The 27,573-nt window shown below is 39.8% G+C and overlaps 2 protein-coding genes across 6 annotated transcripts in view; one reads left to right on the top strand and one right to left on the bottom strand.

Moving 5' to 3' along the window:
* Positions 1 to 329: 329 nt before the first annotated feature.
* Positions 330 to 7,365, bottom strand: abi3b (ABI family, member 3b). 5 transcript variants are annotated; one of them, XM_035997523.1, is made up of 10 exons: positions 6,963 to 7,365; positions 6,656 to 6,823; positions 5,400 to 5,579; positions 5,168 to 5,238; positions 3,616 to 4,684; positions 2,896 to 2,953; positions 2,559 to 2,814; positions 1,073 to 2,417; positions 873 to 964; positions 330 to 759 (listed from the first exon to the last, which is right to left on the bottom strand). In XM_035997523.1, exons 1-5 carry the CDS (start codon positions 7,104 to 7,106, stop codon positions 4,138 to 4,140), a joined length of 1,110 nt encoding a protein of 369 aa, XP_035853416.1. In that variant the 5' UTR covers positions 7,107 to 7,365; the 3' UTR covers positions 330 to 759; positions 873 to 964; positions 1,073 to 2,417; positions 2,559 to 2,814; positions 2,896 to 2,953; positions 3,616 to 4,137. The 5 variants fall into 5 exon arrangements, with proteins under 5 accessions (XP_035853416.1, XP_035853415.1, XP_035853414.1 ...); XM_035997522.1 differs by having other exon boundaries at positions 873 to 2,417; XM_035997521.1 differs by having other exon boundaries at positions 330 to 964.
* Positions 7,366 to 22,396: 15,031 nt separating this feature from the next.
* Positions 22,397 to 27,573, top strand: part of ace (angiotensin I converting enzyme (peptidyl-dipeptidase A) 1) — a 30,386-nt gene continuing 25,209 nt past the window's right edge. Inside the window, exons 1-2 of the mRNA XM_031291301.2 lie at positions 22,397 to 22,571; positions 22,656 to 22,912. Coding sequence (XP_031147161.2) covers positions 22,547 to 22,571; positions 22,656 to 22,912 — 282 coding nt within the window. The 5' untranslated portion in view covers positions 22,397 to 22,546. The remainder of the gene's footprint in view (positions 22,572 to 22,655; positions 22,913 to 27,573) is intronic.

Raw genomic sequence — 27,573 nt, 5'->3', positions numbered from 1 at the left:
ATGACAGTGACTGACTGTTAACGCACCAGTGAGTATGGTGGTGGGTGATCCACAGTGCTGTAGCGAGGAGGGAATCTGTCATAGCGTCTGTCCTCTTCTGCCTGATCTTCAGACAAAGAAATTGTATAAACTGAAGATGTGTTGTCATCTTGCGGTGTTGGTATGGTGACGTCATATGCTGCTCTTTTATTTTTTGCGTGCAGATAGAAGCAGAGGAGTACCACAGCTATGGACAGCATCAATGCTGGGAATCTAAGAAATACATTTCCATCATTTCAAGACTTTATTATTTTTTGTGGGGAGATTCATTCATGCTTGGAATTTTCTACTTGACTACTTACAGATATTGAAAGATATTTACTACCCCAGTCATGGCTGGAATTATGTCAACCTGCAGACACTACTGTGAGGGACAAAATCAACAATGTAACTGTGAAATAAGGCCTTCCATTGACAGTGTGACAAATCTTTGAAATGAGAATAATGTACACTGATCACTACATTTAATTTGCATCCATATTCTGTTCTGAAATATAATGTGTTTGATTGTGTATTACGTTAGTTTTGTAGTTGTGGAAAAACACTTTTAGTAAGAAATGTAATACTGTACAGAGTAAAAGAATAATACAAGCAGTCATACTGACAAAAATCAACTAGTGGGTGTAAGCTGTCATCACAGGATCTGATATGTCTTTACATCTTCAAGCCCACTGGAACAATTATATGAGACTAACAGTCCAATTGTAGGATTGTGTGACCCTTAGTGACCCTGCAATGATAATGCCACTTTCAAACCCTTTGAACTTAACTTGACTGCTCAGCATTGTACAACTGGAAAGGTTAAATCAAGACGTTAGGAGCATAACAATTACCATGAATGACCAGCACACTGTTTGACTTTATGCTGTCTGAGTTTAACAATTGACAGTGGACCTTCATCCTATAAATATTTTGCTCACTACAACTGTAACGGAAAATAAATTGAATTCACACAATTCTAACATACGTTACCTTAATGACACATAATTAGAAGATAACTGGATCATTATAGTACAGTGGGATGAGTCCTTACCTTATCAAATAATCCAAAACATACTGTACAGAAACTGTCCAGCCCTCAGGGTTGCTATCAAAGGATAATGTGTTACTTAGGGAAGGGCATAACCTGAAGAGCTTTTACAACATTAATGTCTTTTTTAAAGACACAGGACTTGGAGGTGTGCTTTGTCTCTTGCGTATTTCTCGTGTATGTTGAAAAAAAACATGAATGAATCTTTTTTAACTCACACGACAGGAAACCATGAACCACAGCATTCCTCAGGGGTTAATTATTAGACCACTCTTATTCTGTTTCTACCTACGGTGTACAAACTGTGTCATAATAACCAACAAATAATTTTACATCTCCCCTAAATAATAATGTCTGTAACCCATCTTTCTACTTTGCTTTTCGAAAAAAAAACATGACACTTTTTTGGGCAAAGTTTAAGCTTGATTACACTTTTCCATATTTATTTTAGTTGTGAGTATAAATTACTTTATTTTGTAAATTACATATGTTAAAAAGTAACCACAGTATTATTAAAACATGTAAACAATTAGTGCCCTTACTAAAATATTTTACCTTTTTTTTATCAAAACATACTGTACATATGTTTTAACTGGGTGCTCTTTGAAACTTCACTAGTTGTATCGTCAAATAGAGATATTCCTTTCCACACAGTGGATTGTTTACAGGTAGATTAATCCTATACACAGTTGTCCCAATTGAAACATAAAACCACATACATGCACTAAAGTTATTGTAACCTGTATGGGCTCAAATAAGGGACAAAAAGATTTAGAGCTTGGGAAATAATGTTCCAAAAATGTTCACTGTCACAAAACTAAAGAAATTAAAGACCTTTTGAGAAATATAAACTGTGAAGTTACACAAATGTTTCAACTTGTGGGTACAGATTCAATGCAGAAAGTAAATTGCAAAATCATTAACATTGGCTCTGATTTCAGCTGTAAAAACAGGGCTGAAAATCTAGCCTGACAAGCCAGACCCACATCAAGATGTTGGCTGCAAATTACATTTGCTGCCGCTAGGGTGCGAATAGATTTCTAGACTACTGAAAATCATCATTCATCAAATAATTTCCTACGCTTGCACAATCTTTAATTTCCCAGCAGACAGGTATTACGAAAGCTAATTTACAACCACATGTTTTGAAATCATTTCTGAACATCATTTCACAATGTCAAAATCTTATTGACACTTATTTGATTCCAGATACCTGCCCTATGAGAAAAAGTACAGTATGTTCAGGAGGGTAGAGGGTGTTTGAAGAGGCGCAGGATCAGGGTCGCTCTGAGTAAGGTGGGGGGTCTGTGTTTGATGGTGGGGGTTCTGGATAGGATGGTGGTTCAAGCTGGAAAAGAGAAGAGGAGACATTTCATTACAGCGATGTTGCAATTTAGTTGCTGATGATGAAATCTCTGACATCTTGTAAAACATTTTCAAGTAGAAAAAACACTTAAAAATGACATCCTCATCATATATATAAATATACCTTGTATGGAGGAGGTGGACTGACATTTCCTGAGCAGTACACAGGAGGGGCTCTGTAAGGAGGTTGAAAATATGCATCATATATGTCCATCAGTTCCTCGTCTTCTTCTTCCACCCGATCCTCCTCATATATGGGGATGACGTACACGGATGAAATGTTAGTGGGCCTCTGGGGCCAGCCTTCTGCTTCTCTGCGCTTCTTTGCATAATGGCAACAAAAAACCCACAGAATGATGCCACCGCACAACGTGGGAATCCTGAAAAGAAGGACAGCTTAATACGTGCAGCATGCATACAATAATACAGTCAGAGTCAAATTAATCTCAGGGAATACTTACTCAATCGTAGGATAATAAATGACCATGGCAGTTCTATTTTCTAAATCAGGTTTCACACCTGAGGAAAATCAAATCAAAAGGACGGATCAGATCTTAAACATGGAGATTGTAACTCTTTACTGTTTGTCATTCAATTTACGTGTTCAGTTTTGCAATACAGTTACATGTATACACAAACAGTTCAAAGGTAGCTCTTTATCTCTTCGTATCCTATAATCACACCGACATAAACAGAATGTCTTTAAGGCAGATATAATTATTGTGAAAGCTGCACAATTGTGTAATGTATATCCAACACTAATGCAGTAAATTTTGTTCTTCCTCACACACTTTGTCTACATAACAAACACTACAGTTCAAAGTTAAAACTGTCCAGCATGTGTAGCTTTTATGGCATGTTGCTATATAAAAGATTATAGACTTGAATTTGGATCGATTTAAGTGAAAGTAAACAGCAGTGATCAGCAGTAGCAAAACATTTACTTTCCATTTTTGATGAATATATAAGAATGGGCCTTGCACAAAGACACTGTTCCGCCAGTGTCAGGCCTTACTTAACATAATCTGGTTTTAACAAGTTTGGTTAAGCTCTCTCTGAATATTTTTTTTTCCATGCTGAAAACAAAGCTTACCTTCAAGTACACGCCATGTAGTGCAGGTTAAGTAGAGCAACAGACATTTTTATAGTCTCATTGACCTGTTTAAAGTAGCAGAACTCACCGAGGTTACAGCCACTAATGTAAACAACTTATCGTGGACACTGCTCTCATAACACAGTAGAATGACAGTGTCGGGCCAAAGGTCCCTGGCTGGGAAGGTGACTCTGATTAAGATACATTGTGATAAACAACACAAGGCCATAAGGAAGGGAAAATACATTAGAGGAAAACACAACAGTCTCTGTTCCAGCTTGTTTCTTAGGAATGCAGCCAAGGTGTTGTTGAAACATGTTGGAGGTATCTTTACTGCAGCACAATGTCTCACTTCACAGGAGGATTTTTTTCTGTCCCAGGAAAAAAATATCATTTGAGTCTCACATTGTGCCATTCGACACACATGAAACAGCTTAAGGTTAAACCACTACACACACTTCTTCAAGCTTTTTATTGATGCTTAACGTTGATCTCACAACAAGGCGTTAAATTACATTTCCTATAAGCTGCACATGTTTTACACATCTAATGGCAAAACCCAGCATACCTGCGAGTTTTACAAAAAACAAATCCAATAACATAATGTTCATTAGTGGAGAAAAGGGGGAGGGGGAGGAGGTGGTGGGGGCACAATTCGAGAGGTGCCGGTGTGAGGGGGTGGAGGAGGAGGAGGAGGAGGAGGAGGAGGGGAGGGTGCAGCTCCTGATACTGGAGGAGGTGGAGGAAGAAAAGGGGCCCCTCCTGCTACAGGAGGAGGTGGAGGTGGAGGCGGGTAGGGACCATTACATGGAGAGATTGGCGGCGGAGGGGGAGGTGGGGGGAGAGATGTGGGTGAGTTGAAGGAGGGCGGAGGATGGGGAGGTGGGGAGAGAGATGTGGGTGAGGTGAAGGAGGGCGGAGGAGGGGGAGGTGGGGAGAGAGTTGTGGGTGAGGTGAAGGAGGGCGGAGGAGGGGGGAAGCCAGTGTCCATGGAGGAAGAGGGAGGTGGGGGTGGAGGAGGAGAAGGAGCGGGCATATTGGGGTCCAAATCGGCCGGAGGAGGAGAAGGGGGGGGCAGGCTGTCGTTGGTGGGGTTGGGGTGGACGGTTCGCAGGGTGGGGATTGATGGCGGAGGCACGGCGATGCCAAGACGGGATCTGCATACAGAAAATAGACTGAGAGTGATACATCTGTATTTTATTCAAAGGAATAGTTCCACATTTTGTACGTACTAAACAAATGAGATATAACGTGTTAATGAGTCAGCTTTAGAGGTGATGCTAGGTGGGGGGTTTTTTAACTTATGGACAGAGCCAGGCTAGCTGTTTACCCTTGTTTCCTGTCTTTATGCTAAGCTAAGCTAAGCTAACCGTCTGCTAACTGTAGCCTAATATTTAACAGACAGAGGGTGGCATCGATCTTTTCATGGAACTCTCGGCAGAAAAGCGAATGCACATATTTCCCAAAACTGTTTATTTAGTCCATAATGCAGCAACCTTTCAGAATAAATTGAAAAAAATCATAAATTGTACAGGTTATGTTATGCCCATATAATAATGAGTATTTTTAATGTAGAGTTCTTACTAATAATAATAATAATGTTGCTATGGAAAGGGCAAAGGAGGACTTTATCTACATACACAGAGAAGTCAGCACTGTTCTGTATGCTCTCTGTGGTGTCTGCTCTCTTTTCAGGCGGCTGCACAGCGACCTGTGGGGAGAAGATGAATGAAGGTGAAAAAAGCATCCGTCACCCCAGACATCACATTGGGACTACTCCTAATGGGAAAGCATTGTGCTATACATCCTAAATCTAATGGGAAATAATGAAAGGTGTGTGGACTCAAACTGTCAATTTAGTATCTAATTTACCCCAAAACGGAGTCCAATGGAGTCCAAGATGTAGAATGATATCGGCTCTCTTAAGTAGCTTCTCTCCGGCTCCTTGCCTGAAGTCGGTGGGCTCATTGGATTGGAGCGGCTCCTGTTTTTGGGAGTAGTAAAAGCACCGATTTCTCTCCTGGCTACTGTCTCGATGTGGATATCTGCATCCTGGACCAGAGCAGTGAACACAAGAATTTCATTTTCACACCACATGTTCCCTTAAGAGAGTTTCTCTCCTCTCTCTCAACAATAAAACAAACCACAGATTAAAGGAACAAATAGGCCTACTTTATAGAATACAAATCATTTATTTTAGTTTGAATGCAGTGAATTTGTGTTGGAGTTCCTGAAGGTTATGCATTCCATGCAAAAGCAGATCAATAATTTATGAAAACAAACATATAACATATAACATCTGGACAGTGGTAACAGTGGTTAGGAAACCTATTTCAAATTGAACAGGTCAATTTGTACAACTCTTTTTTTCTTCAAATCTTTTTTATTCATTATTATGTTATTTCATCAAAAAGCAGACTGGTCTGGTGCAACCTTCTATGGACTATGTCTTGATATTATTTGCCAGCTATGCAGAGATCACCTCACTTTCTTGGGCAGAGCTCAGAGTCAGGTGTTCAGTATTTCATAGGCCTGAACGATTTGGGGAAAAAAATGTAATTGCGATTTTTTTTGTGCCAAATATTGCGATTACAATTCGATTTGCAATTATTATTTTTTTAAGTTCAGCTAAAGTTCAATATTCACTATGTCACAGATAAAACCAGCAATACATGTCTTTTTATAAGCATGGAACATTGCACAGTCAAACAGAACATTTATCAAAAAAGTTAAAGTTATAATAATAAAAAAACAATTCCAATAAAAAAATATCAGTACTTTTCTGATCTGCCTCAGTTCAATAGCAGCATCTACATATTGGAACTTCTACTATCATATTAAATAAAGTAATAAAAAATCAATGTAAAATCTACTAAAAATAGGACATTTCTGGAAACAAAATGCGATATGTAACATTATTCCAGCATGTATCTAAAACAGTAAATATAATAATAAAAAGAGGAATACAAAATGTTAAACCAAATGTTACACCAAACATGCAACTAAATATTGCACATTCGATTAATCGCGGTCTTCACGATTGATAATTGCATTCTTTTACATCTCGATTTCGATTTGAAAACGATTAATGTTCAGCCTTATTAACTAAGGGGAAACGTGTTCCTCACCAGTGACAGCAGGTTGACTGAAGACTCCATATCTTTGATCTGCATGGCCTGTGAGTCCAGCAGCCTCAGCAGGGTGCTGGCCAGACTGTTGATCTGGTAGGCCACATTAGCCAGCGCCTGGGCAGCCAAACCCTTAGCTTCTTCAACAGCCTTGCTTGAATCCTCTGCCTGCAGGATTATTGTTATTATTTAACAATTTTAAGTTATACATGTTGTACAATTCTTCAATGGCTTTTTCAAATACAAAATAGATATAAAAACTAACACACCGTTGTAGTGGCTTTTCTTTTAATGAGCATTTACTCACCTGAAGAAAATTGTTCTCGCAGTAATCTGCGACGCGGAGGAGGTTACTGTGGTTATCAACAAGATCCCTCCTGGCAGCTGGCACTTCTTTAAATATCTGACTAATAACTTCAGACAAGTTCTTTTGCTCCGTCATTTCTCCCATTAGTGCTACTTAAAAAAAAAAAAAAAAAAAAAAAATTGATTTACTTACGCTACTTGAGGAGGCTGTAAAAGTTTTGGCAAGAGTCAGCCGAGACAGGGAGGTGTTTGGTCGGAGGTGAACGCGGAATTACCGCAGGGTAAAGATTTCCAGAGCAGCTGGTCTCAGGGCAGGGCTCTGCACAAGGTAGGCTACATAAGCACTGGAACGGACCAACAAGTAGCCTAACATCTGTCTCCTAAGGGCACATGATGTACCTTATATATTGTTATATTATTGTTACATAGACAATATTATAAATTATAACATAGCCTATATAATATCATATGATGCCAGGTGTGCGTCACAGCTGAGCCACTTGTGTTATTTATTTTTTATTTTTTAACTTATTTTTTGTTTGTGTTATTTCTAAAATCCACTAGATGGCAGTGCAGTCTAGAGGAAAGTGCCTCTGTCAAGGTCTGCTGATTAGCTGATGCCTGTCGTAGGCTACTCTGCATTATGGATAATGACGATGATGATGATGAATGATGATGATGGTATAACCCAAGCACTGAGAAGCTCACTCGTGACTTTCAGCATTAGATTAATAACGGCGCATCCGCTGGATTGTTGGATGATGTTTCACTTCCAAGCAGCTTCATGTAACAAAATGCTCAGCCAGAGTCAAAATGCACTGTATTGTTCAGGATGTCCTGTGTAAACAACTTGAATTCCACATCTTTGATTGTGTTTGCATGTGTGTGCACAGTGGCCTGACTCCAGTTTTTAAAGAGGTTTTGTTGGCTCACATGCTCACGGTCCAGTCTGATACAACCCATTTTATTAGTACCCGTTTTTCCATGTGTCAGGTTATCAGGACACTTTCGCACTGTCTGGCACTCACCACATTGAGCCATGTGACAAACCATGATAACACTTTATTTGAATACAGGCCAGCATTGCTACCTGACTATCAGGTGACTAAAGAAGATGCCTGACCAAGAGCCACTTGACTGTTTACATACTGCAGCTCTACAGACCTACGTACTGACCTCCTCAGAAATTATAACAATAAACAATAAACCTCCATTGTTTGTGTCACACTAATACATTTTTGTGCATTTTATGCCTTTGAAAGATAGCTGACAGTAAAGATGCCATGACATTTTGTACGGACAAAGTGCATTGTCGACTGTTTGATCGACACCATTGAACTGCATGCTGGGTACAGCACGCTCTCCATCGCTTGCTAAAGTACATTCAAGAACAGACGAATGAAGACAGATTGGGTAGATCATTATACATTACATTGTTAGATTGTAGCAAACTCAAATATTTCAAGCATCAGCAAATGTAACCTTCAAAATGAACGCTTATATCCCAGAAATAGCCTAGTCCCAAATAGCTAGCTGTTAGCAAATGACGCATATACTCTAGCATTACTAGGATACAACTATGATAATAATGGGGCAGGTGTATTGCTCAGGACCCAAATTTTGTACAGACATCAATGGTTTACGAAATATGAATACTAATAACTTTGGTGATCCCCTGACTTTTCCTCTAGCACCACCTGGAGGTCGATATTCACCAAGTCAAAATTTCTATATGTCAAATACTAATGACTTTTCCAAAGTTATAATATAAAATGTTTTGCCTTTTTTGGTGATTTTTTTTTCTATTTCTTCCTACCTCATTACATGTAAGTTTTGAAGTGTGCAAATAAAACGGGCACCAAATCCCATTAATCTTATACTCTAATGATGTTGAAATGAACACCAAGAAAATGATTTGCTAATGTTCTCTTAAGGATCTGATAACTGTTCACATGTGCCTCTGTCCTCCTTTGAAAGTAATCCAAACTTTTGTCACATTTTATATGATTAATAGTGTTACAATAAAGGTTTGCAACAGTGTGCTGTTATCAGTTTGTTGGAGCTTGTATTACAGAATCATCAGGATCCTTGTCTACTGATAAGAGATTATAGATGACTTTATTTCTTTATTGAACAATCCTTTTCTCTGTGTTCAGCACGATAATGTTACCATATCATTTGTTGCGCTGTGGAAAGAAAGGATTGGCTGCAAAGGGAGATTTACCTTTTACACTAATGATAATCAATCAATCAAACTTTATTTATATAGCACTTTACAGCAACCAGCAGGTATCCAAAGTGCTTAACATCGAAACCAAGAATAAAAACACATTTCATACAATATAAAGAAAGAACATGTAAAATCAGAAATAGTTACAGAGAAACAGAAGAATGAAATGGTCACACCACTGCTACGTATTAAAAGCCTGACTAAACAGATGCGTTTTAAGTTTGGACCTAAAAAGAGCTACATCTGTAATAGTGCGGATATCAGCGGGTAACTTGTTCCAGAGTCTCGGAGCAGCAACTGCAAAAGCCTGGTCACCCCACCGTTTATATCTAGACCTTGGCACTTCTAAAAGTCGCTGGTTTGAAGACCGCAATGACCGGTTGTGCTCCCGCAAAGTTAAAATTTCGGACAAATACTCCGGGGCCAGACCATTTAAGGCCTTGAAAGCAAACAATAAAATCTTAAAATCGATTCTAAAACGCACAGGGAGCCAATGAAGGGTGTAGAGAACAGGAGTGATATGTGCACATCTAGATGTGTTTGTTAAAAAGCGAGCAGCTGCATTTTGCACAAGTTGAAGACGTGAGATGGAGGTCTGATTCAGACCAACGTAAAGAGCATTACAATAATCCAACCTAGAACTAATAAAGGCATGAATTGCCTTTTCTAGATCGTGCCTGTTGAGGAAAGGCTTAACTTTAGCCAGGAGACGAAGCTGGAAAAAGCTCATTCTAACAACATCACTGATCTGCTTGTCAAATTTCATGCTGCAATCAAAAGTAACCCCCAAATTTTTGACAGCTGACCTAGTGTAGGATGCTAGAGCTCCCAAACTCAAAGCTGGACCATTTTGCGTGCCTGAAGTACTGAAAATAATACACTCCGTTTTATCTTCATTCAAATTAAGAAAGTTTTCTGAAAGCCACAGCTTAATATCAGTGATGCAACTAAGCAGGGAGTTTAGTGCGACGCTGTCATTTGCTTTAATAGGCAAATAGATTTGCAAATCATCTGCGTAACAATGAAATGACAGGTTATGCTTTCCTATAATAGCCCCTAAAGGCAGCATATATAAAGAAAACAGAATGGGGCCAAGAATTGAGCCCTGGGGAACCCCACAAGAGAGAGGAGCAGCTGACGAGAAGAGGTCACCAATCATGATAGAAAAGCTCCTATTAGCCAAATAGGAGCTAAACCATTCAAGTGCCGAGCCTCTGATGCCTACGCAATGCTCAAGGCGAGAGAGGAGGACTGCATGGTCCACAGTGTCAAAAGCCGCTGTGAGGTCCAAGAGCACTAAAACTACTGTTTTAGTGCCGGCATCTACAGACAAGGCAATGTCATTATGTACTCTCAACAGTGCAGACTCAGTACTGTGACGTGATCTGAAACCAGATTGAAATTTTTCAAACACAGAGTTCTGCTGTAGAAAGGCTTGTAACTGTATGAAAACAACTTTTTCCAAAACCTTAGAAAGAAAAGGCAGATGAGAGACTGGTCTAAAATTTGACAACACTGTGGGGTCAAGATTAGGCTTCTTAAGTAGGGGCCTGACCACAGCATGTTTAAAGGCAGCTGGGACAGAACCTAAACTAAGACAAGAATTAAAAAAAGTAAGAAGACTAGACCCAATGGTGCTATTAAAAACCTCCTTCACCATTCTGGCGGGAACAATGTCTAGGGGACCATTGGTGGGTTTCATGTGTTGTACAACCTCACTAAGTAACGTCAGTGAAAGTGGTTTAAATTCCTCAAACACAGCTGAGTGTGCAGGAGAAGCAGGTACAAACACTTTAAAATTAGCACTGGCATTTTTCCTGACAGATGCTACTTTGTTGATAAAATAACAGAGAAATTTCTCACATGTACTGATTGAAACATCTGTCGGAGCAGAGGTGCATGGATTTACAACAGAGTTAATAGTATTAAATAACACTCTAGGTTCATGGCAGCTGCTAGCTATGACGGAAGAGAGATGGTGCATCTTTGCCACCTTCACAGCCTTCTGGTATGCTGCTAGACTGTCCCTTAGTAAACCCAGTGATACATGTAAATTGTCCTTCTTCCATCTTCGTTCAGCTTTTCTGCATATGATAACACTGATTACTGTTATAATTATGGATTTGTGTTGTCTTTTGCTTTAGCTGAACTACCTTTATTGGAATAAAGAAATCGATAGATTCAGATTTTATTTTTGTGCATGTCGACACAAATTTGACATCTTGTGTGTTGTATTGTGCAACAATACATTTTCTCTGTCTTTGGCAATGACAAATAGCTGTAATTCTGCCTCTTGCTTTTGTTGTTCTGCATGATTTAATGCAGCTGGTAACACACTACAAACTATACCAAGACAACAGACATGGCCTAATGATAACTTAAACTGTAGAGACACCTACAGCAGAGGGAGAACACTCTATACTTACGTTCCTGCCCTCTCACTGACCTCAGACATTATGTCATTTTCTTCCTGAGCCTCAAATGCGCAACCAAGGTTTTGTAACCCTCAATTACCTCATTCAAACATTATTCTGCACTTAAACTTTTTATTCCTCTGGAATCTCAGTATTGGAGAGGTCACATTTGTGTAAAGTCTTTGTTAATAAACTAATTCAGAATGTTTATCCTGGACCAGCTGAAAAGATGATATAGATAGTTAATAACTGGGCCCCCTCCCACTACAGATTGTCTGCATTGAAAGCCAAATCCAACACTCGTATCATTCAGGAAAGCATGAACAGCACAGTGCTGTTTTATGGTCTTGTTTACACAGACAAACTGTCCTTTACCCTTAAATAAAGTTATAATTTAGTAGAAGTGTAAAGGAAAGTATTATCTTTCACCGGTGTAAATAATAAAATGAATGATGGCTGAATTTCATTTAACTGCTTCGGTCTCATTGTGAATGCTGGTTCGCTGTAACACAGTCAAAGCTTACTGGTGCCCCATTTATACGTAAATGGTTATTTTGAAAAATTGAGACATTTCCCTTCGTTCGTGCCCTTCGTTTACACGCAAATGGAGAATTTGCCTCTGAAAACGGTTCTTTCTAAAACCTCTGCCAGAGTGGAGATTTTGGAAAACTTTGTTTGCACATTTGCATGTAAACTGAGACAAACGGAGGTTAGGCAGCCGAGAGAGAGAAAGAGGAAGTGATTTGTTGCTTCTGATTGGCTAACGTGGGCTTGAGCTTCTCGTTACAGTGTCACCTACAGGTTTGGCATGCTCTTGACGGCATTGGCGGCATATATACATGGGTACATGTAAACGAAGACTTTTCTGAAAACGGACAGCTGTGCACAATGTTATTATTGAAAACGGAGAGGTTGAAATGTCCGGTTATGAAAATAGCCGGCCACGTGTAAACGTAGCATGGGACGCTGAACTAGAACAGAGCCATCGTTAGTGTTATTAGTAACACCTGTGTTTTTCTACTATGACAAGTGGAAAAACCATCTGTGCAGGCAGACCATAGTTAAAATAATATATATATATATATATATATATATATATATATATATATATATACAATACAAAAATGATGTTTGCATTCAGTGTTGCTCACCAAAACTCCTTGTGTCTCCTTGAGGTCTTATTATTGTGTGTTAAATACAATTCCTTCCTATAAGTTATTCATTAAAACAGTAATACTAATAATAAATATATATGTACAGTATGTGATGTCAATTCCATTAAAGGACAATTCCGGCACAAAACGAACCTAGGGGTTAATAATGGATGTGTACCCACTCTGTCGTTTTCTGGGACATGATTTCATGCTAATTGATTGTGTTTGTAGCTTGAAAGAAGCTAGCGTGGACCGCTGATTAGCTTACAACATTCAGGGCACAGGGAAAGTAAAAATAAATCGCTATTTTGTACCACTAAAAAGGCTCAAAATATCACCAAACTTCAATGGTAGCATACTGAGGGTCCCTACATGTTAACCGAAGCATTGAGAACTTTGTAAGTGTACAGACAGTTTATTGAACGAAGAGCTGCGGGAGCTCCGTGAAAGGGCTACGAGAGAGAGAGAGCCATGCCGCAACAGAACCCCGTACTTTGGGAAACCAGTCATGACTTACAGATGGCGATGCAAACTTTGCTACCGTTTGGTGATATTTTGAGTCTTTTTAGTGGTACAAAATAGCGATTTATTTTTACGTTCCCTGTGCCCCGAATACTAGCGTTGTAAGCTAATCAGCGGTCCACGCTAGCTTCTTTCAAGCTACAAACACAATCAATTAGCATGAAAACATGTCCCAGAGAACGACGGAGTGGGTACACATCCGCTATTAACCCCTAGGTTCGTTTGGCGCAGGAAATGTCCTTTAACCATGGGCAGAAATGCGTAGGCTACTGTGACACGTGCGTGTGCATGTGAGTGCATAAGACAAATAAAACAGAAACCCACTTGTAAATCAAAACCTGCTCCATAGCGCTACTAATGGTCAAAAACTCCACAGGGTACCTTTAAAATATTAAAAAAATATTATATACTGCTTCATAATTTTAAGAATTCAATTATTAATCTTAAAAAATAAGAAGACACAACAATAATTTATCTTTAATACCTTAATAATAGCAAAAAATGGAGCTTCCCACAGTCATCTTATGGCTTATGATCCAAGCAACACTGAAACAGTAAGGTTACCTCCTGTGAATTATGATTTAAAATCATTATTCTTTTTTTATCATGAACTGATACCTTTTTTTTTTTTAGTATTATCACTTTTCTTGATATATTAAGGATTTTACAGAACAGGACACATGGATTATGCAGGATTAATGCAGACTAATCTGAACTGGATTAATAGTTGCGGTGTGCATGACGTTATTCAAAATGTAGGTGAAGAAACCACCAACTAGAGTTAAAATGTCATCTGACACCCTACAGTACACAAACACACATGTATTGCAGCACAGCATCCATGTCCACTGGTGTGCAACATATGCCTGTTTGTGGAGATTGGATGTCCTGGTTCTATCACAGCCTTCTCCACACTCCACAGACTTCCATTAAAGGAAAAGCCAAATTCAATTATTGTGCCGGAGACTGCTGGAAAACTACATTGTTAGGTCACACACACACGCACACACACACACACACACACACACACACACACACACACACACACACACACACACACGCAGCAGTTAACACTCTGAACTCACTGTGAACACTGTGAACTCAATTCCAATTAGTCTCCAGGCACCTGCTGCCATTTTCTCAGACTTTTCTCAGTTTTTAAGGCACTGGTGTTGGAATACAGAATAAAAAAAAAAAAAAAAAAAATATATATATATCTTGTGATATATTTCTTTTCTCATCAAAGGTATGATATTTGGCATATATTTTTCTAAACGTGTACTGACTTAAAGCCTCTGAACACCCATACAGGTGATTTCAGTTATTCTGGCTGATTAGACTCCGCTCAAGTTGAAGGTGGGTCTGAGCTTAGATGGGAATTTATTAGGTCCCAAATATTTTCTATCAATAAGAACAATAAAGCTGTCATTTGTCCTGCTCTAACAACAAAGCTAACAAGAGGCTCAGGAAGATGTCAATCAATCTATCTATCTATCTATCTATCTATCTATACACACCCACACAGTCCTGGGAAAGGTCCAATCAGCTAGATTAACTGAAAACACATGTGTGGGTGTTCAGGGCCTTTAACACCGACAAGGCCACAAGTGTGTGACTACTCTTTCACCTCAGCAACTTTACATGCACACCAATGCCTTATCACTTCATTACAGTGCTTCATCCATCCCTATCAGCCCAGGTAGGATGTACGGTATATGGTCAATAAGTACCCAGCCCACTTGCTGGACATGTGTCTCACGTTTGCAAAGAAATCAGCGTGTGTGTGTGTGTGTACAGGAACATTGGAGATATGTTATCTCTTTTAAGATATCTGCTACGTGACTCGACAGATATCTGGGATGACTTCTCTCGGCCCAATCGAGACAGATCTAATCCTGTGATCCAAAGCTGAACCCATTGTGACCCTGAACTAGTCATGTAATATCTTTCTGTCTCATTGTGCGTTGGCCTGACTAACACCATTCAGGCTTCAGCTTCAATCAAGTGTTTTTTTTTCTTTTTAAAGTAATCACATCACAGTCACAGTTTCTGTGTTAATTCACTTATTTCACAAGTTAACTTTAACAATTAGTGTGTTGCAGAGAATCATAATGCAATAATGTGTAAGTTAGGCGACTAAGTTCCCCTAGAGTTAACTTACCTCAAAAATAAAATGTCAGCATTGCATCTTTATCTGGAAACTCCTTATCCTACCCTATCTTCCTATCAGCAGTAACACCATGTATTCCACCATCAAAGACATTCTGTTTTATGAGATGAGATTCCAATTGAGAAACCTTTCTTGAATGATAAGGTTTATAATACCATAAGTATTAATTTCCTGTATTAATGTGACAATCAAGGTTAATAGATACTTTGACTCATGACTAATACTAAGGGACTGTACGTTATTTATTTCAGGGGCCACCGGAGGAGTTTTGTGATCTTTAGTCAAAATAGACCTGACCCTCCCTTCACCAGCAATACATTTTGGATTACCCTCCAATATGATTTGGAAAAAAAGGGATGACCCTCCCCACAATATAATGGTGCCTTCTGTATGGGATTACGCTTGGTAAAGATGTACAGATGCCCATTACTTTTATATAGCTATGACATATGCAACTAAACCTCTGCATTCTCATCTTACGCATCACACTCCTCTTTATGGTGTGGTGGCCATTTCAGTAGATTTACTCACTAACATTGTTGTGGAAACACAATAAGCATGGAAACTAAATGCACACTTCCTGCATTACTGCATTACTTCAAACACGAAGTTACTCCTCTAGTAAACTAGTATTCACATGAAATAAAACAACAAAACATTAAGACCATTCAGCAAAGGACACCGGGTAATAACAAATTCAACACTGGTTGCTATGGACTCGTCACTAGGCTTCCTCAGCATTGTATATTTTAGCATAGGTAAAGCTGCCGAAGCTGAACACACCAAAACACCATTTCTCAGGCGAGCGTCAATTTGGGAGCTTGCATGCTACCACTCCTTCCTTCTCAAATGCCTTGAAAAGGCTGTCGTTTGCACAATTTCACAAATAATCACCAGGACCGAAAGGATATTTGACTCGTGTTGGCTGCAGCCTGGAGACCTCCCATCTTGTGCCGGCTGCTGTTGTTCGTGAGTTTTGACTTTTCAAAATAAAAGCAAGCGTCTGGTTTGCTATGTGTTACGTACAGTGTTTTGGATATTTTTGGACTAAACAGTACGGCAATCATGCTAATGAATAAAATTATTTTTTCAGCAGATGTCTTAGTTACGACACGATGGAGCTAGCAAAGCAGTTTTGTGTTTATATGTGCGAGCGGGATTTATTCAGTTTGGGAAATCCCATGGTCTCTAAAGCTACAGTTCAAATTGTTTGGCTGACTAAACAGGGAGGCACCAATCTACTAGCAATAAGGGCCGAGACTGAGAGAGCCACATGGATAAATATGCACCAAAAGAGCCACTTTGAAATGTTGCTGTTCTCATGAATATTAAAGTTGGGTGACCCTCCCCCCTAGACTAAAAAAAATTAGATGACCCTCCCATCAACAAAGAATAAAAAGACATGTCCCTCGCCTATTTTCCTCTGGTGGTCCATTCCATAAATACCGAATGGTCCGTAACAACAACAACAACAACAACAACAACAACAACCACAACCACAACAATAAATCAACATGCAAAATACTGTACATAGATTAACATGAACCTCAGGCCCGTCGCGACAAGGCAAGCAAACCAAGCCTGGGGCCCCAAGACAACGACTGGTTAAGAATAAAATGCAACGACAAACTGTGTGAGCGCCCCTTTGATAGTCAGTAAAGTGCAATGACACTGTTATCGGGATCCCCCTCAAGGGGCCCCCTCGTGATCTCTGCTGCCGGCAAAATACAAAATCTCCTCGGTCTGCAGTCATCATGAAGCGGAATTATGCTTCAGGAAGCCAGAAAAGGAAGAAGAGAAAGGAAGAGGAGGATAAGAAAAAACAAGATAGTGGTAAGTGATAAATTACACTGGATAAAATAGCTCTACTTGTCTTGGTGTAATTTTGCAGCAGGTAGGCTAGCAAAAATATGTTTATGTTAGCTAACGTTACCTGTAACCTGCCTGACGGCAAATGCTGCCTGTAACGAACAGTTAGTGCAACTTTTTTTTTCGAACGGACGGAATATGGTTACATACTACTGTAATATGTTTTTTAACGGGATAAGGAAGACGCAGATCTGTTCCAGAATCACTGTTTATCGTATTTAATGACATGACATTGCTATAGCTTTGTAATAGGTTTTGATGAAAGTGGCATAACGTTAGCATGCTATACTAACTATTCCACCGTGATAATCTATTTACCAAAATGGGGGTTAGGAAATCCACACAATAAATTCCGTGCATCAAACATTAGCTTGGGATGTTTTTAAGCATTAGTAACCCTTAACAAAGTGTTAGGAATATCTGGTCCGTCTATCTATGTAATGTTTATAGATGATTTAAAAATGGTTTCTTAAAGGTTTACAAAAAATGTTTAATCATTACCTGATACCTAATATATTATATGATAGATATAATGTGTGTTACAATAAACTGTTAATTTACAGCACTACTAATAATTAGTAAACATTTAATTATAATTTATTTGTTTGTTAACAGTAAAAAGACTGTTTGCTAACAGTTAAATGATAATTAACTAAAGATTAATTAACTATCAATTTACCATCTATTAATGATTGTTATTATAAAGTGTTTCCATCTTTTCTTTCTCCCTCAAGGTGCTTTGCTTAAATTTCTCAGCCCTCAGGCTCTTCCTAAGGATACCTCCACTGATGAAGGTAGAGTGAATTTCTCTCACTGAGCTGAGCTGTTAATAGTGACCTCTTTTAATATGCTAACAGTGAAATGGTAAAACGTACTTCACAGGTAATTTCAGATTTTATTTTCAATTATTTTCCCAGCTACACCATCAACTTCATCCTCAACATCAACAGATGCATCACTTCTCAGTGCTGATGTTTCCTCTATAGCACAAGGTACCACCACCACAAGCTCTATAATTATATCTGATATCCTGCACAGCCCAGAGTTTAAACTGATAAGTGTGTGCTGTCATATTGTTAGAAAAAAAACCATTGCAAATCACTATTGAATTCCCACCAAACTGTGTAAATACCAGTCACTTTTGCCCATGGACATTTATGGTACAGTGGTGTTTTTTGCAAATGTTCAATTGTTGAAAATGTTCAAATTTTATGCACATTATATGCAACAGCAGTATTTGCACTGTAAACCTTTTTTATTAAAGTGTGGGTGAACTTAAACTTTATGGCTATGCTGTGGTTCCTGTAGGCTTTGCATGCGTGCGTGCGTGCAGGGGGTTGGGGGGTCCTCCATGTCAATTTTGCATGGGGCCCCCAAATTCCTTCAAACGGCCCTGATGAACCTGGGAAATATGAGCTGCAACTATGAATTAAGTTTAATGGCCTCATTCAAGTCACTGCTTTACTCTGCAGGGCCTCATTGAGCAGCTTTCTTCAAATTTCCTCTGCGCTAACTGTCTAACAGTTTTCGAACTCGACACAGTTCACACTTGAGATTTCATCAACAGTGAACTGAAAGGGCAATTTGTGTTTGGCTGTAACAAAACCAGAGAGTGTAATCTTGAATACGGGTTGATTTTCTAATATAAATTACATTTGCATCTTCTATCACAATAGGCTGTGTAAAAATGTCTAGAGTAATCTTAAAGTAAAGTTTTTTATTTTGAATATTCTATTTAATTTCTATCGGGCATAATTTCCAAAGAAATATAAAATATTGTATTATTTAAGGAAAATGTTACTAAACATTCCAAACATTGCCAAGAAGAAAGAAACCAGGCACACATTTGCGGTGGACTAACAATGGTTTGTTTTTAATTCCAGTTCAAACTGTAACCAATTCCAGTAATCTGACCAAGTCCAGACAGGATCAAGGTGCAGGTAAATGATCAGCTGGTTGGTAGCAACAGAAGCAGCTGATATATTTTAACAGTGTGAACATGGCATCGTAAAGCATAAAAGGGGATTACAAAGGTAAATGTGACACAAAGCCATTTCAGCACTGAATAAATTTGTATTCTTTAAAATTAAGAGCACCATTTAAAGCTGCTCTATTTTTTACTTGGACTGGATCAAATGACGATGAAGTAATGTGGATAGGGTCTGTGAGGGGCTGAGCTGGCAGGCATGAGGAGTCCCAGGTGGGTTTTCAAGTTTACTTTAACCAAAAATGAAACAAACAACATGCAAAATTAGCAACGAAGTTCTGGGCTCATAAAAAAAAAAAAAAAAACATGAAGGGAAACTTATATAATGGTAACACAAAACAAAACACTACCACACTTCAATTAAACAAAACAAGTTCATTAGTCTCATTATAAATAGTTCAGTTATTACCAAAACAAAAGCACCAGCAAACTGATATACTCTAAATAAGTAACCAAAATTCCTAAACTATAAATCCCAATCCCCCTATGATGTGGTGAAACTTGGTACATCCCGATTGGCCACTTCCTGTATTTAAAGGCTCTGCCTTAGGGAATGCATCTTTTGCACCAGCATGTCAAGATTTTTCTCTGAAAGGAAGTCTGAGAGAATACAAATAGTTGTTGATGCTGTGAGGAAGGCCCTCTCAAAACCTAAATTGATAAGGTTAGTTTTATTGGAGAATGGGATGAGGGTTGGGGGAGAACGTTTTTTCAGTTAGATAGGAGAATTGAGTCTTATGTTCAATTCAGTATGGACACATTTTGGATGCCACCTCAAAAACCAATGGAGAAAACTACCACTCCCAATTGTGTGGTTGTGGCCAATCAACTAACTGCTGTGTTGGAGAGGCACAATATTTATGTTTCAGTCAGGGTTTTAGAAAAAGCACTGTACCAAAACTGCTGTTCTTAGGGTTTTTAACGATATTTTAATGTCCTCTGATGCACAGATTGTTCTGTGTTGGTGCTTCTTGACCTCAGCTTGGCGTTTGACACAGAAGACCATCATATCCTGATTAAGAGGTTACATGATTGGGTGGGCATATCAGGCTTTGGAATAGTTTTCTTTGTACCTCACTGACAGAAGTTTCACCGTCTGTACTAGAGACTTTGCGTCAGATTCCTCTCCACTGCCCTGTGGTGTCCCACAGGGCTCGGTTCTGGGGCCCCTCTTATTAGGGCCCGAGCGCCGACAGCGGCGAAGACCCTATTGAAACTGAAGGAATTATTATTCCTTCTTCCGGCAAATGAATCGCCTTTTTGATGGGCTTAACATACTCAAAAACTCACCAAAATTTGCGGTCGCATCAAACCTGGTGAAAACTTACGTACGCCCCCTTTCGTAACTGGTGACCCGTTTAAGGTATGTCTTATGTGAGGTATCAATTAACTCAACAGAGACTTCCTTTTTTATTGGTAAAGGTTTGGACCGAGCCCTATGCTTTGGCCACGCCCCCTTCCGTCCCCCCTTAACTGCACGGTCGCAAGGAGCGCCGACGCATGCAGAGGAGCGAGGGCCCGTCCAACGCTGCTTGCAGCTTTAATTCTTTTTATATCTGCTGCCCTTGGGACAGATTATGAACAGATATAATATTGCATATCAGTTATATGCAGATGATATCCAGATCCATTTTTCATTTAAGCCCAGTGAGGCTTTTATGTTATCTAGGCTTCTTGAGTGTCGAACAATATTAGCGACTGGTTAGCAGAACATTTCTTACAGCTCAATGCTGATAAGACATGGTTATGGTTGTTGCCCCAGAAAAGATCATCTCCATGATCATGCAATGTATTGGGCCTCTTTCCTCTGCAGTCTGCTCCAACCTGCATCATTTAGGGGTAATATTTGATCAATCCTCGTCGTTCGACACCCATGTTAAGCAGCTGACCAGATTCTGTTTTAAAAAATATTAGTAAACTGAGATCTGTAGTTTCAACTGCTGAACTTGTGATGCTTATACATTCACAGCCTTCATCTCATCTCACATTGACAACTGTAACACATTTTTCTCCCCACTTAGTATGTCTGCTCTGGATCGTCTTCAGTCAATCCACAATGCTGCTGCAACGCTACTCATTAGGTCAAATAGACGGTCTTACATTACCCCAGTACTTAAGACCTGAGGTGATCAAGCATTTGAGTCCTTAGCACCTACATTTTGGAATCCTCTGCCTCCACCCTTACGGTCTGCAGTTTCTGTGGATTCTTTTAAAAATCTGATAAAGACATACCTATTTAGACAGACGTTTGGTTGACCGGTCTGCACTTTCAATATTATAGTGCAATACTGATTATGTATCGTGTTCTCACTCTGTTTTGTGTTTCTTGTGTGAATTATGTCTGTGAAAAGCTCTTTATAAATACATTTTACTTACTTACCTATTAATTTTGCAAAAACATGCCGACCATAAATAGTATAAAAATTGGGATAACTACAGTACATTTTGGATCTTAAAAAAGACCTGTCAACTGTCTCTGCTGTCTCTTTCTGGGGGTTATTGCAGACTTTTGATCACTAATTTTGTACTTTGTAAATTTAGTATGGGAGTCAGGACCACATTAGAAAAATGCACTGTTTCCATTTGTAGTTTGATATGTTTTCTTTCCTCTGATTAGGGAGATAAAGCATTGCTGTATAAAACACAGGTGAGGTGAGCCCCTTTCACCGTTTTGTGCCTCTATCTCACTTTTTTCTGCTAATCTCTTACAGCCTTTTCAACCCACAGTCTTCAATCCTGTCACCCCCCCCCACCTCCTGTTTCATTCCCATATGCCCTCTCTCTTTCATTTCCCCCGCCTTTATAACTCCCCCTCCCTCTGTCACTAAGCTGAAGGAGGGAACTGAGAGCAAAGTATGTGGAGTCCCTTCCAGACACTCCAGTGCTGTTTATTCAGGATCTGCCGCTCTACAGGCAGGCAGGCAGGCAGGCACACTGCACTGGTGTGTCATATCTTATCTCTCATTTTGTACAGTTATAGAAACTTGGATCTGATCAAAGATACTGCCACCCATCCAAATCCGTGCTGCTAAACAGAAAAAGAAGGGAGGGAGAAAAGATAGTAGCAAGGGAGGGAACGGGGGGGGGGATGTGTTCAGTGCTGTAAAGTGGTAAGAGGGAAGGCTGCAGAGAAGTGTGGGCTGGGTTAAATTGACACTTAAAAAGAAGCTTGCTTCGGCTTTTGTACATTTCACTCGCAGCCAGGTTGGGAGAATAAGAAGGGAGCAGCGAAAGAGTGCATGAGACAACAGCTCCAGGGGGAAGGTGTACTCTCACTTCATTGATGCAAATGTATTTTTAGCTCTTCTTTCCAACTCTTCCTACTCTCTACAGTTTTTTCTCCTCCACTCTTTCTTTGGTGGAGGCTAGCCATGGGCACTGGCGTAGACAGGTTTCTGTGGTCAGTGGTACTGCTGCTGCCAGTCTTGGGACTCTCTGAGGCTCTGCCAGCAAGCTGGATGCCAGGGGAATATCAGAACACCACGGCTGATGCTCTGAGGTTCCTCAGCGACTACAACAGCACTGCTGAGGAGGTGTTATTCTTTAGCGTCTCCGCCAGCTGGAACTACAACACCAACATCACGACCCACAACTCCGAGCTTCAGGTAGGACAACTCCTGGAGTCTTGAGCTTAGAGGGTGACTTGTGAGCTGAACCTTTCACTCACACTGGTATGAAATTGGCCCATTTAAATCTGTTCTTGCCAGCATTGACACCACGTCACCACAAATGCATGCATGGTCAAGGGTTTTCTTTGGAACTCAGCCCTGCTTGATTTGGAGATCACGCCTATTCATCTCTATCCAGAATGACATACTTTGTTTCCTCCCAACGCAGCCAACTCAGTTTGTGGGTTATTGGAAATATAAAACCGATCTGTATGCCTGTGGTGCGGAGTTTTGAATACATTTTTTAGGGGGTCTTGCATGCTATTATGTTGGCTATTCATTTGTTCTAACTCTGTTTCATGATATTTTCTGCTTAATACAGTTTGTCCAGATGGGCACACCCGCTACAAGATGCAGTTTTACATGCACTATAGTCTTTATGGTCCAATGTTCAGGCTTTTAAAGGACATTAATAGCAGATTGGAATGGTTTTATAGTTTCATCTCAACATATGCTTGAGAAACATTTGCATAAACATAGACGAGGGAGAAAGGACACAGGCAGTTAAGCAGGAGAAGAGTACAGCTGAGGCAAGCTATTGCACAAGCCGATGTAACTGTAGAGGTGTTAGAGAGTGTTTACTTGCCTTCAGGGCACAAGAGTCAATACACACATATTCATGGTCGTGTGTGAACAACGCAAGCTTTTTCTGTCATATAAAAACTTGTTAAAGCAAATTGTCCAACCGACACACTAACAGAAAAGCCTCTGGATTTTGTTCCGCATGTGCTTGGACAGCTGTCACAACAAGATTTCAATACACTATTCAGGCTTTGGTCTCCTCACACATTGAACAGGTGTATTTATGTGGGCCCCCACCTCACCAGTGTCAGGCTGCAGAACATGTTCTGCTCTCCAGAATGTGTCTGAGATATAAGGTGAAAGATGAGCGGGGATTGTAGTTGCAATGTACGAGCATGGACAGTTCAAAGATGGGATCAAAGTGGATCAGAGTGCTAAGCTCCATCTAACCTGGCAGCCAGGGGAGAGCATGGCAGAGAAATGTTCTAATGTTGGCATTCCACTTATGATGCACTGTAAATCTATTACATCACACTGAAATTATTAAAATAAAGTGGCAGATTTAATTACATAACATGTGCACTACATACACACACACACACACACACACACACACACACACACACACACACACACACACAACTTCCTCCTCAGCCAGTTTCAGAGGTGAGGGTGATTTGGTCTCGGTACAAATGAGGCTCACATTAGACGTGTGGAGGATCAAACCGTATGAGGATCGGTTCACAAGCTACTAATCAAGCTGAATAAAGCCCGATGAGAGTGGATATCAATGGCTGATGTCCTTTGAACGCCAGAATAAAATACCAACTGTCGTCAAGTGTCAGCATCAGACCTGAGGCTCATTTCGCTGCATACTGCCAGCTTTTTCCCGTGACTTGAATGTGAAGTTTGAGAACTACCTTCAGGTAAAGAGTTTCATTTTGAAATACTATAAATCAATTTTGGAAACATTTTGTTACCCAAGCAACAAAAATTCTAAGAAAAGGAAGATTAAAGGTCCCATATTATGCTCATTTTCAGGATCATACTTGTATTTTGGGTTTCTACTAGAAAATGTTTACATGCTTTAATGTTCAAAAAACATTATTTTTCTCGTACTGTCTGTCTGAATATACCTGTATTCACCCTCTGTCTGAAATGCTCCATTTTAGTGCCTGTCTCTTTCTCGTTTCTGTGGCTTCCGCATCTACGCTTTATGGCGCTTACCCACTGCTAGTACCAGCTCTACTCGGCTCGACTTGACCGCGGTGCCCCGTCCTCCTTTTTCCATTGCAGATTTAGTACCGCCTCATGCGTGAGGCGAGCGTGGTTGGTCGTCATAGCGACACCGCAGGAAACTGCCGTGACCTAACGCGACACACACACAGAACGTCGAAGGTGTGTTGTTTTTGATTCTCGCCATGTGGCTGTTGCCACATAGCCTCGTGAGACCGTCCTGATCTCGCGAGCTCCAGTTTTCCACTCGCAGATCAGTCTAGCATCTTGAGATAGAGAAAATTTGGAGCCGTTTGCCAAACGATCGACCAATCAGCGTTGGTTTTGAGGCGGGTTTAGGTGTGACGCAACAAGAAGCGACTGTTCAGTCTAAACAACATGTCGGCTTCCACGGATGAGATGAGTGTAGCTAGTAGCAAGTTTTCTCCGAATTAGAAAGTATTCCTTCATTGAAAGAACAGCAAAAAACGGCACTGGAGGCTTTTCTCGGAGGAAAAGATGTTTTTGGTCTTCTCCCGAGTGGTTTCGGCAAGAGTTTGATATATCAACTGGCTCCGCTAGTCTGAAGAAGATCGTGATAGACAGATGGTTTATCCAATCAGCTAACCAGTATTTTCGCCCCTTCCCAAAAGTTCTCCAACGGAAAGTTCCCAGATGGATATGCCGAGCAAATGCGTTTTTTTAGTTGCCACAGCCAGAGGACAAATTTTGTTTTCAAAACTATTTAAAAATGGTGGGTTTGTTCAGGACACCCCTGTCTGTCGCTAGATATGATGACGCAGTGATTAGTGACGATTCTCTCCGACCAATCAGTAGTCTGCAGGTTTTCACATCACCTTTTGACCTTTCTTGACGGAGGTGATACTAAAAAAAGTACCTGTTGGCAGGTACCAGGGACTTTTTTTTCACAATGGAAAACCAAAAAAGGCAAGTAGAGTAGAGTAGAGTCGAGGCGCGTCGAGCAGGTACCATGTAATGGAAAAATGCCATTAGAGTCTCTGCACCATCATTGCAGCTGGGGAATTAATTTAACTGCACTTTAGCTGCACTGAATATGGGCTGTGTGCATTTCTCTGGGATTGAGCGTGCTGATACTTTCACTGTATTTATAGGAACTCAACCTGCTTTATAATCAATAAAGACATGGAAATCTCACTTTTTACTATGAGACCTTTAAAAAGCTAACAATCCAACAATTCCAACTCATTTTGGAATTAAACTCGTACAACAGTGTTGCATTCACGTTCAGTAATCATTTGTACACATACAGGTTATGTGTTCAAAGGGTAAATGAGTATGAAGATTTGTTAATGGAGAAGTCACTGTAACCTCCTTACAAATTACAACACTCAATGCAGCTTGTATAACCTTTCCTTGAGGGAAAGAAAATCAGCAAAAAAATGCATTTCAGCCTTGCAGTATCTTTATTGTGTTTCTTTGAGAATGATTATCTGACTGGATTGATGGGTGTAGGCAGGCTGGAAAAAATAATAGAGAAAAAGACAGAGATTGAGAGGAAGAGCACAAAGGTCAGAGTTAATACTTCAACTCACTGTCACCAGCGTTCCCATCCTGCAGCCTGCAATTATAGAGAAGGCTGGGAGAAAGAGACAGATAAGAAAGGCTTCAATGAAACATTACTGGAATGAAGTTACTGTTTGGTGGTTACCTTAACATTAGTGTGTGTGTGCATGTATTTCCAATTTTCCCAAGTGTGACCAAGCTATTTACAGTGTGATGTCCTAACTTTAACATGACACATAGGGGTTGTAACAGTAAAAACGTTTTTTTCTTAGGACAATAAAATGTTAACAGTGCAGCATATACACATAGTACTGTAACAATACAGCTGTAGTTCATCATTTTGAATAGGAGCAAATCAATGTGACAGACATATACTATCCATGCAATGTTCCACAGCAGCCTTGACTCCGTTGACTCTCCCAGCACTGTCAATGGATACCGAGAACGCCTAAAGTATGTCCATGACCTGCCATAAAGAAAAGCTCCTGAGATTCAATGAGGCCATATAAGAGCATGTGTACTTGAGCATTGACAAATGCATTTTTCAAAAATATTATCCTTGAGCTAGGGTTGTTTCGCTGCTCTGTCCTTGCTCCCAATAGACAGGCAGAGCACTGTATTGATCCCAGAGGGAAGATGTGTTGGTACAGAACAGAACACATGACTCAAGTGGAGACATGTTGTAGGTATAGGAGTTGGATAACAAGAGTGTGCATCCACGCTAGCGGATATTGGTCATTGTTAAAGGGGCTGTTCTTGATATTCAGAACATTAATATAGCCGCAAAAAAGGATTTGTTATGTAAAGATATAGTGGAGTAATGGCTTCCTGAGCAGAGAATGAAATCTCACTCCCTGTGTTTGTTGTAATCCGAACTTCTCTGTTTGTTTTGATAGCCGCTCCGAGCGTGCGTGCATGCGGATGTGAAAAAACGATAGAAGTTTCACGTATTTGGGAACGGTCTATGTATTTCAAATATAGCCCCAGGTAAACCAAATTATTGGACAAATTATTATATATAATATAATAATTTATATTATATATAACATTTACCTGATGATGGCTTTAAGATGAAAAGTCATGAGATCACAAAAAATTCACAGATACCCAGCACTACCTCCAAAGAATTATGTTCTTATACATCTAAACTGTATTCTCAATAACGTTTAGAGGAAAATGTCATTCTCCCAGTTTATCACAAATACGTTTCTAAGTCACACGAGATGTACACCAAAGAGACCACTGTTTGTGTACTGTACGACACCAAAAGTCAACTTGCGTAACCTTCTTAATTTATGTATGTAACTTAAGTTGCG

Source organism: Sander lucioperca, chromosome 22, assembly GCF_008315115.2.
Source record: "Sander lucioperca isolate FBNREF2018 chromosome 22, SLUC_FBN_1.2, whole genome shotgun sequence".
In the NCBI taxonomy this organism is placed as follows: domain Eukaryota; kingdom Metazoa; phylum Chordata; class Actinopteri; order Perciformes; family Percidae; genus Sander; species Sander lucioperca.
This window is presented reverse-complemented; position numbering and strand designations above follow the sequence as displayed.